The sequence below is a fragment of the Oculina patagonica genome, chromosome 4, assembly GCF_052425735.1.
Source record: "Oculina patagonica isolate OP01 chromosome 4, crgOcupat, whole genome shotgun sequence".
Lineage (NCBI taxonomy): Eukaryota > Metazoa > Cnidaria > Anthozoa > Scleractinia > Oculinidae > Oculina > Oculina patagonica.
In genome coordinates this window covers 46,661,809-46,673,259 of record NC_135761.1, presented here as the reverse complement: position 1 = coordinate 46,673,259, position 11,451 = coordinate 46,661,809, and the positions used below count along the sequence as shown (strand labels likewise).

General features: G+C 38.3%; 1 protein-coding gene across 1 annotated transcript; it reads right to left on the bottom strand.

The window, feature by feature from the left end:
* Positions 1-227: 227 nt before the first annotated feature.
* LOC144650351 (uncharacterized) lies at positions 228-10,959 on the bottom strand. Its single transcript, XM_078510005.1, has 9 exons — positions 10,768-10,959; positions 10,384-10,487; positions 10,196-10,238; positions 4,952-7,165; positions 4,712-4,809; positions 2,940-3,088; positions 2,230-2,324; positions 1,035-1,128; positions 228-499 (listed from the first exon to the last, which is right to left on the bottom strand). The coding sequence occupies exons 2-9, from the start codon at positions 10,425-10,427 to the stop codon at positions 375-377; spliced, it is 2,862 nt and encodes a 953-aa protein (XP_078366131.1). The 5' UTR covers positions 10,428-10,487; positions 10,768-10,959; the 3' UTR covers positions 228-374.
* Positions 10,960-11,451: the final 492 nt, after the last annotated feature.

The window sequence follows — 11,451 nt, the reverse complement described above, 5'->3', positions numbered from 1 at the left end:
GATGCCATTGAATTGAGTAAAGCTAAAGTAGCAGTTACATCTTCTTTTTCAGACTCAGCCTCCATTTGCACATCAGGCAAATCTGAAGACAACACGTGATTTTCCTCAGTTTCCATGAGTTGAGAATTCTGCTTGTTATGAAGTCCTTGTGAAGAAAAACTAGACACATGGTTGTTTACGGAACTAGCAGTAGCTAACGAATGTGTTCTTGTTGGAAGAGATGGCGTCGAGGAAGAAATTTCAGTCTTGGGCGACAAAGAGTTTCTTGACGGTGGTGAATTATTAATGTTTAATAGAGAAGAAATTTTGGAAGAAGCTTCTGACACAGTATTTTTCATACTGCTGACAAAGTCATTTTCAGTAGTTGATGTCACTTAAGGAGATATGTCCTTTCTAGAAGGTAAATCCTTTATAGAAGTGTCCATTGATTCCACACTGCTGGAGGTCTCCTCAAGTTTGTTTTCCCTTTTAATAACATTTAAAAGCTCCATAGGGTTTTCTGAAAATAAAATGGCACTAAACTTAAAACTAGTGCATTTAATTAAGGTAAACAATTTGTAGGTAAACAACACGGTAATAAAATTCCTTGGAACAGTTGTACCTCCCATACACAGACAACCTGAGGATGTGAAAACCAGAGTACCTGCTTAGAAGGGGACACCTTTTCTTTTTTTGGGTTTGGCTTTTTTTTGCCTCTGCTTACAAGAAGCACCTGTTGACAAAGGCTTGATTGTATTCCTCTTTAGTATATTTTATGGTTGTTACCATAGAACATACTATAATTTTACAAGGTTTACGGCAACATCTTATGTAGCATGAAAAACATTTACACCTGGGCTTCAACTTGACAGCCAAAAGCCAGTAAGTAACAAACAAATTCTCCCAACTGGTCTCCATACATTTCTCAAACCAGCAGTTATGGGAATTTACCCTTTGGTCATCATTTCCTTAATACTTGAAACCTGTTGCTAGTTATGACAGATGTATAGTTATTATAAGAAGTTACTTTATACAGATGTAAATGCATCACATACCTTTAGCTAGTTTCCTTTCTTCTGCCAGTGCAGCACGTTCATTTGTTAAGAACACTCTATAGAGCATAACCATTTCTGCAGATGGATGCTCCCGCTACAACACAAGTAGTGAAAAAAGCATGTAAACAGTAAAATTAATACTGACTGGTTACAATCACAGGGTTCATACAAAAAACTGCAACCATTTTTCGAGGACTTTTCAAGGACTTTTCAAGGACCAAACTGAATTTTCAAGGACCACCTACCAGAATGTAATTTTACAGATGGTACATTAATGGACATTCCCAGTCCAAGCTAACAGGTTTTTAAATGCATAAAATGCATGCTGCATGCGCAGGACAATTAAGAGCGCTTTACACAGGAAAAGACCAAAGTCTATGTAAAGCAATTCTCTTTCGACCAAGGAAAAATGGAATTCAAGGACTTATCAAGACTGTGCAAACCCTGCAATCAGTGCTTAGTAGGAATAATAATAATAATAATAAAACCTTTATTTGAGTGTCAAAAAACTAAAATAGCAGTAATAAAACCACTAAATGGGGACACTTTAAAGTAAAAGAAAAATAACAAAATCGAAATATCCTAATAAATGCTAAAATCGGTTAAAATTGGTTAAAATATTTACAATATATACAAGTTAAAATACAAGATAAAATATTTTCAATATGTACAGTTAAAATACAAGCTAAGAACTTACATTAAGAACTACATAGAATACAATTAGCGCAGCAATTATCATTCATTAAAATATCTAAATCTAGCTTACGAATGTTTTTCTTAAAAGATGACAGTGTTGGTAAACTCCTAATGTCCTTTGGTATTATGTTCCATATCTTAGGCCCAACGTATCTGATCGTATGTTTGCCATATGTGACTGTATTAAATCTAGGGATAACAAATTCTTTGTTGCGTAAGGCATACTTCGTCTCAGACCTCTGAATGGAAGGAATGCAGCACTTGATACAATAACAGATGGAAAACAGAAATCTACAGCTGGAAAATGAATGTTACTTTGCAGTTTGCTAAACAGTTCCTGAAAACAGTGCCTGCAATATTATTCCAGACCATGTAAATCACTTTAACTAGAATCTAGTCAACCTTTGGCTACAGCTTACTGTTATTACAACAAGGGCTTAATGCTTCAAATAGAAATGGACAAAATAGGAAATTTAAAGTATATAAGAGGGCCACTTACCATACTCTCGTCAAACAAAAGTTGCCGGTACTTTTCCATCATTTTTTGGCTGCGTTTTACAAGCTGGGTTGACACAGCACCATAGAGATTGTCAGCTAGGTGTGAACAACAGTAAATTAGCACAACTACATGTACATAGTTACCTCTTATATAAATAAAGGGCTCAAAATTTGACTGATGCCGAGTCACAGCATTTCTGATTTCAAATGTTTAGAGGGATAAAGAAATTAAAGTTCTTAGCTTACTCTAGACAAGAAAATGTTCTCTAGCATCCCAGCGTCACCAATAAATGGACAAGTGTGCAAGAGATGACAGAGACCATGAAACATTTACTTGGACAATAATTATGCAGATTAGCAAGGAATTGCCATCTTCAATATTGGAAAAGACAAGAAATAACTTTAAAAATAATTCAACAATTTCTTCTGAGCATATCACTAATTGTATTGCGCTGGCCTGTTAAATGTCGTCCGCTGTTTTTAACACAAAGCAGCCAACAATACTCTCATGTATAGTATAAAGTTGTCAGAAATGAAAAACATATAATTAGCAGTGGAACAGTGAAACTTGATGGAATCTTGACGGTAGAAAAATTGCTTAACACTTATTTATAGCCTCATAGACTGGCATGAAATTGCAGTTTTTCCTCCATGAAACAAACCAATTGGCAATGAAATTGTCAATGAAACACACCAATTGTCAATGCTAACCTTTTTGAACATCATCAGGAGTTGGACTAGGGTCGTAACACACATGGTAAGGTGTAAGTCTCTTGATGACATCCTCGCGAGAAGTGAAAGCCGTTTTTACATCAGGACGAAGCACAGCCTGTTGGTCTTGTGAAAGGCCTTGTTTTAACCTGCATGGGCATAATACAAGAAATTAGTCCTGAGGAATAAAGAAAAACCTACAAGTACATGTAAGTGACTACGTCCTGAGACAAAAGAAAAAAATAAGATGGTTTTCGCCCAGCACTCGAGCAATACAGGCAAAAATAAAGTTACCAAAAAGACCTCTTAGCATGGTGACAGTTTAAGTACAGCTAACAAAAACCTGCCAAAAATTTAGCACTCAAGCTGACCCCCCGAGAGAAAAATGGATTTGAAATTGTCAATATTTCAGTGTAAATGAACGTTTCGCGCCAGTTCAAAACAAAATGGCGCGCGTTATAAACATTTTTACGAGGTTTAACTTTAATTTTCTCAAGAATGCGTTAGAACTTATCTATGGGGTCACTAAGACAAATGAATTTCAATAAGATCTTTTAAATAGTATATAAAATGTTGCCGTGCTATGAGTAGATTTTTGGTACTTAATTTTCGCACTCGTTGCTCGAATTTTCAGCGGAAACCGTCTTAATTATTAACTCTTTCAGTGCTAAAGTCGACTTTTGTCGACATTTTGAGGAGCAGTCAATGAACCACTTGTGACGTCATTAATTTAAAAGTCAGCAGATTTTGGTGATAAGCATCTGATAGAGCTAGGTTTGACCTTTTCAAAGAACTATTCATTTTGCGTATCGGTCGCATCCTAACAGAGCTAATCGAGAAAAAGTCAATCACTTTTTGGTGCAAAATCGGTGCTTAAAAAGGCCAAAACACCTGTAAAAGATCGAGGTCCTCTTGACAGGGTTTACCAATGTTTTTATCAAAACTTTTTTGGTCTAAAGGAAGGATGGATACAGTAGAAAGTAGTGGAAATAACAAAGCCAAGAGAAACGAAAGGAAAAGGAGCAAGAAAAAAAATGGAAACAATTTCGCAAAAAAAAAAAAAAAAAAAAAACAAGTCCAAATTTTGGCTTATGCGCATGCACCAAAGTACATTTTTGTACATTTTTTAATGGAATCTTCCTCAAAATCTTGCTGCATTGTGGAAAAGTGCTTTTTAAGCAAAGTTAAGGGAAATTCAGGATCGTACCATCAAAAATTCAGTTTAACGGTAGAAAAAAAAAACCAGTTTTTGGAGAAATTCAGCACTGAAAGGGTTAAAAAGAAACATTATCAAGATAACAATGACTTTTATCAAGATGATAACCAGGGCTTTCAATAACATTTTACAGTGTAATTAGATGACAACTCCCCTTTGTAGGGAGCTGCATGCATTTTAGCAGGTAGTTCACGACAGGACACCCACAGAGCCCTTTCCGGTGCCAGGTCCTATTAAAAGCCCTGGATACCTTTACTGTACTGTGAATGGATTCATTTCATCAAATTAAACAAACTGGCGTGAACTTCTTAACCTGCAAGCTTCACTGTATGTGAAATTCACAACTTTGTTTTGAAGTTCACAAATTTGATTGAAATTCCCAAGTTCATAGCAAACTCTAGGAAATTCTAGTTCAGAAACTGTTTGTCAAAGGTTTTGTGAAACGCATTGTAATGAAGGTACAGTGCATCTCAGGAGCACTTAATATTCTGTAGAATTTGTGATCATTTTTGGGGGGCTATTCACATTGTTATTTTAATGGAACAACTCAACTAACCTAGTAGCAGCTTTTGGTACGTCTGCAGCATCTGAAGAGTGTGGACGCTTCACTCCTTTACTTGTCTCCTGCTTTATCGGCACAGAAACCTTGACACTCTGAGAAATAACAGATAGATGGATGAAGTGACAGACAGACCAGACAGACAGAATGACAGACTTGTGAACAGACTGACTGAATAAGATAGTTCACCTTTTTCATTTACTATAACATGTTATTGGAATTTTCTTAACCACTCACCTGGGACACTGGTTGTCGGCCTGACGTTTGAAGTATTCTAGGAATGTGCTGCATTTTTCCTGGTGTCTTAACATTCACTTGTCTTTGTTGTTGAAGAACAGGTTGTGTTCTACTTTGCACAATAACCTGTTTTACTCCCGAGCCTTGCAGTTGCTGTTGCAACTGTAATTGTTTCAACTGATCTGGTGTCAAACTTTTAGCTTGCACATTACTTCCTGTTTGAAGACTGCTAGAAGTAAGTTTCTGTTTCGTCGCTTGTTGTTGTAACTGAAATTGTTTTAATGCCTGAAGTTGTTGTGGTGTAATTTGAATAGTTTGTTGTGTTTTGGCTCCCTGCAATCCCAGCTTTTGTAAAAGTTCCGGTTGTTTTATGATAAACACTTTTTGAACTCCTGTATTCTGTGCTTGTTGTGTTTGAGGAAGAGTGTTTTGTTGAGTTGTGGTCACAATTTGCATAATGGGTGTCGTTGTTGACTTTCCCTGCTGTATTACTGAGTTAACTTGCTGAACAATACCTCCTTGATTTAACACCTGCGCAGTGGAGGTTTTGTTGGGTTGACTTTGTACAAAAGTTACTCCTTGAAGTAGCCTAGCCCCTTGGTCCTTTGTTATTTGTTGTTGCAGCATCAGGTTCACTTGTTGTTGACCAGTAATGTGCTGCACCTGTTTCTGTTGATTATTCAAGACTTGCTGTAACTGAATACTAACAGGAGAGGCAGTAACTGTCCTTTGGTTAACATTAGAAAGCTTGGAAGGAGCACTTACGTTAACTTGTAAAGTCTGCGTATTTTGCTGTCCTCGTCCAAGTGATTGTGGTTGAATATTCTGTACTATGATCTGCTTCTGAACAGGTTGGGACTGCTGTTGTATTTGCTGAAATAACTGTTGAGGTTGTGGTTGGACAACATTCTGTGCAGATTTTTGTTGTGCCATCTGTTGAAGGAGCTGTTTAATAACCTCTTCTTGGACCACAATGTTCTGCTGTTGAGCTGGTTGAACAGTTTGTGTCGTAAGCTGCGGCTTTTGTTTCAGAGCAGCTTGAAGTTGTGCTGGACTCAGCACCTTCTGTTGTACGGTTTGAACGACCTGTGGCTGCTGCTGCTGCTGCTGGTTGGAAAGTTTCTGCTGAACTAATTGCTGAATTTGCTTAATTTGATTTGCAGGTAAGGGCTGAGATTGAACAAGCTGGGGTGGCGTTTGCTGAGTTGTCTGACTAGCTGGATTTTGATTTCTTATCAAATTTAAAAGCTGTTGTGCTTGGATAAGTTGCGTGTGGTTCTGTTGTTGGACATTTCCTGGGGACACTTGGTTTACGACGGTTTGCACCTGAGGCGTGATTTGATTTGACACTTGCTGGAGAAGTATCTTGTGCTGCGTACCAACCATTTGAGGAGGCGATGACATGCCAGTCTGAGGTAGTATATTTGGCTGCTTAGGTGCAATTCGTTTAACTGGAGTTGTCGAAAGAACAGGCTGCAAAATACCTGGTGATGATTTATTAGTATGAACATTTCCACTAGCAACATTAGTTCTCACATTTGCTTTAGAGTCAACTCCATTTAATGCAACACGATGTCCAGGTGAAACACTTTGCTGTCCAGCAGTAGTCTGTTTATGTGTGACATGCGAGACAAGAGGCAATCCCGAGTTTATTACCTGCATGCCACGATTTCCTGGAGATCCAACCGTTGAGCTACTCACAGCAGAAGAAACATTGGGTGTTTTAGGCTGGATTGGTATAGGCTTTTTTCCTTGAAACGTTGATGCAGAAGTCACAACAGGTTTAGGTACTGTAACTATCCCTGGTGAGGCAGAAGTGCCTAATCCAGCACTTCCAACTTTGTTAACTGCATTGCCAGCAGTTTCTAAACCAGGAGTCTTAAGAAAACTTACTCCAGTAGATACTGGAACTGATGAAGGAACAACACCGACATTGAAGGGTGCATTTATGCTTCCACTAGTTCTTGCAACACTGTTATTGTTAACAACTGCATTTACAAATGTGCTTTGAGGAGCAACAGACAGATTGATGTTAGTTGATGAGGTTCCAGATCCTAAAGAGGCAACTCTTGTATTTGTCGGCAATGCTCTAGTCACACCAGTAGTTCTAGTTGCACTTGTGTTTAATGTTGATGTTGCTAAATGATTCAGGTTCACATAAGATGATCTGGAAATGGCATCTTGAGGAGAATTCTTTGACAGAAGACTACTATCCTATTAACAAAATAAAAATAAAAAATGTATTTTATCCAAAGTTTTACTTCTTAAAAACTTCAAACATTAATGGCACACAAAAAAGAAATATCTCATCGATCATCGTCAACCATCACCTAAGAAAGAATACCCAAAGGACAGTTCAACATGCTTGCTTGAGAGAATTTTATATTTTTCTTAGACGATGATTGATAAGATTTTTTATTCTTGTGTCTCGTGTCAATTGTTTGGCCATTTTAATTAAAGATATTCGGCTATTACATTTTCCCATGAATCATAGGAATACTCTTATATTTACTGTATAAGCAATACAGCTATGTGCCACCAGACTGAACATAGTTTAGGCTTATACCAGCCACTTTCTTGAGTCATCAGCACTAGATCATTGCACTCAACAACACTTCTGATAGCGCTTTGGTATGATTTTCAGTGGATACAATTTTTACCACAATTAGGAAGGGAGATGTTGGTTTTACACTGTTACATTAAAACAAAATTAAGCAAACCTTACATGTTACTACAAAATATTTGGATATTAATTTTTGCTTGTTTTAAAACAAACTGATTTACATGTAGGTAGGCAGAAAAAGAGGGACAAACATCTTTTAGACAGTAAAAACTCTGATTTCATGTAAAGACCCCATCTCAGACTAAAGAGGCAAAATTTGAACCCCGTTACAGACATGGAAGGTCAAAAATGGAACACCATCGAAAATACTCATATCTATGTAGATGATAATGTCATGTACTTCACCTCCCCGAGGATAAAAGTGTGCTTCACTTAGTCAAGGTTCTTTACTGCACATACAATGGGCCCCAAAAGTGTTGACACTCGCCACTTTTTGAGTACCTCGGACAAATTTTACCCCTCACCCCTTAGATGTTACCCCCTCCCCCCGAAACAATGTTGGATTTGTCATCTGCAAGACTTGCCTCGGTTTTGTACAACATTGAAATGGGGGCAAGGCTATGCTCTAAGAAAAATTACAAGGAGCCCAAAGGTTCCAAACTATGAGATCCAGGGTGCCCAGCATAAAGCTTATATGAAAGAAATAAGATTATCTGGTCGCCCAAAGACAAAAGTTAGTCGCCTGAGGCACCCGGGCACCCTTAGAGCACAGCCCTGGGGGGAGGGGGAGTGGTTCACAAGCTGCACCGGATTTAAGGTGGAAAAATGGGAATGTTAAATTAGTATCAATTTCAACCAACTGTCTCAAGGACTTTTGGCGCCCATTGTAGTCTGGAAAAGGGTCATTTATAAAAACAGTTTTTTGGTAAATTATGGTATACTGTGGTACAATCCATTAAGCGATTACACTTATACCCACTTGCTATGTAGAATTGAACAAACTGTACCAATCTAAGGGCCTGTTTACATGGAGGGAGGGTGCCCCGGCTAACCGAGTTACCCGGCTAGAATGGATAAAACCTAGCCCGCCTTTACATGTAGAATTTACAACCCTTCTACCCGAGATGAGACAGCGTCATTGAAGCGTGACACGGTGTGAGAAAACATTGTAGCTCCAAACGATTGAAGAAAAATATGACTTTTTACTGAATAATCAAGGCCGTTTCCTCTTCAAACCTATTTTAATTTGATGTGCAAGTTCTCAGAAATTTACTGCGTTCATTTTTGGCGAAATTCAATCGAAATTCAACAGTATTTGGCTGTCAAATTGAAATTAAATTTGTTGTGTCATGAATTAGGATAATCATTCCAACGAAAATTTCGAATTAACTAGCTGTTGCTCAAAGAAATATTTTCCAGCCGACCGATAAAACTAATTTTGATCAAATAGCACTGTTTGGGTCCAGAATATATACATTTTATGCCATTTACTTCAAATTTAGTTCAAAAACACGCGCGAAAACCTATCCCGTCAAGCCGGGATAGCTCGGTCATAACCGTTTACATGGCAAAAAGCTGTCCCGCCTAGAAGGGTGCCCCGGGCAAGTAGACCGAGTGCCCGGCAAGGAGGGTTACCCTTCTAGCATGTAAAGGCTTCAGTACGTTTTCTTAAGAAACGTATGAAAAGTTGGCTCGCCCAGGGTAGCTCGGTTAGCCGGGTAACTCGGTTAGCCGGGGCACCCGCCTTCCATGTAAACAGGCCCTAACTCTGGCATTTTGAGATCTTGCAAGAGCATTTCCTTAGACTTTGACACAATTTACCTTCAAACAATTTTCTGGTAATATGGATTAGTTGTACTACATGTAGGTTTATGTAGTGGTGGAAGAATAGTACCATGTAGTTCCATTGGCCAACAAATTGAAATTATTATCCTTACAGAAAAATCTTTAGTGTTCCTAGTATCCCAAAGTCATAGGTTATCGAATTTACAACCTCATGGTGTGAAAAACAAAACTGTGTTACTTTTTCTTCTAAGCCTGGTTCTCATATGATCGCCTGGATTGTTTTTATCACATTGATCGTTTGCAAATACTGAGAGGATCATAGGCGATCAAAGCTATTGGAAGCGATCGAGATTCTCATATGATTGTCCTGATCGCCTGGTATGAGAAGAGACCTACGAAAAACAATCATTTTAGCACTAGATCCAACACAATTGCAGTCTTCAGTGAAAGAGCAAAACTCATGGCCTCCTATCTTTTCAGTTATTTCAGTTTTACATTGAAGGGAAAGAGAAGCTGGAAGGATAGAACATGGGTGATCCAAGCAATCGTGATCGCCCCAATCGCCGCAGACATTAGCGATCGTCTGATAATGTTCTCATATAATCGCCCCTATTGCAAGAAAACTTTTTGAAGTGACAGAGGCGATAGAAACGATTGGGTGATTATATGAGAACCAGCCTTTAATGTTCCAGATCAATTGTACATATTTGTATACCATGAAATCATGTGTTTGTAATTGAAATTTTGTTTCTAGACGTTTGGAAGGAGGGTAGCACAAAAAGGGGGAAACAACAAGCATATGTATTCAGTTACTAAGTCAATAAGTGCTCATTTACCCAAAAATCTTAAGAGTTCTGTCAAAAAGCACATGTTTCTAAGAGGTAATATATACCCACCTGACTGTTGCTCCTGAGAAATTCCTGCAGGGCGTTTGGGTCACTGTAGAAAAAAACAAATTTACCATAAGGCAATTGATTACCTTCAATTTATCTAAAATACATCACTTCCTCTTTAGGTCTTCCTGATGAGCTGAAAACATGCCATGTCAAAGCTAATAGTGCTGACAGTGACTATTTTAACTTACTTGATCACATCCAGAAGGCATTTAGCACTGCCATCATCCATCATTTCAAACGGAGAACGGCCAAACAAACTGCTGCTGCCGCCTTAGCATAAACTCCAGTGACCCTGCAGTTTAAAATAGGTGAAATTCGTAACGAAACTTGCAAAATATAATTTAAGAAATTACAATTTTCTCACAAAACAGGCAAATATAGAATTACTGGAAGACAATTAGAGCTTCCGGAACGATATTCGTGGGGCTTCTCTCCAATTCTCGATACTCCGAAACGTCTAAAAAAAATTTTTCGGCATCGGGGGGGTAAACAGCCCCCTATCCAAGAGGTACAGCCGGCAAAATAAGCGTAAAATTACGAACTCTATCTTCGTGTTCGATCGAATGGCCTACCTGTGCTTGTTTGCATATGACCAAATCCACGGGCTTTTATCGGTACATGGACCCGAATTGCTCCCTCATGTCGACTGGTAGGAGAATGTACTGTGTCTGGAAATGGTCGTTTCGGCCTCGGGCCGGGCAAATTTCCTGTTTTGGAGTGATTTTAGCTAAAATTTCACGACGGACATGCGACCGCGACTCGCATTTGTTCCAAGCAACGATATGTGGGGGGGTCCAGGGGCGCGCACGTGATCAATATGTTCAAAAGACTGGGTTCTATTTCCGGTGAGTTTGGCGGGAAGGGGCTGTGCGTGTTGATCAGATAAATTTTCTATAAGTTTTTTTGTTCATAAATATTTTTGAGACTGTCACACTGGCAAAATACGTGATTTTCGTGATTGCTCGATATTATTCAAAAAGTTGCTCGAATTTTCTAAAATTTGTATTATTTACAAAGTGCTCGAAATTAAAGTTGCTCCAAAATCCAAAAAAGTTGCTTTTGATGAAAAACGTTGCTCAAAAGTTGCCCCCTAAAATCCAAAACGCTGCCTGCTTTTTATCAAGAAAATTTCTCCAAATATATGCTAATTTCCCTTTGAAGATAAGGTTCAAAGGAAAATTAGCAGTTCATGCAATTATTTCACTGTAACAGAAGTATCTAAATTAAATAATATCTTCAGGCAAATTTTTTTTTGA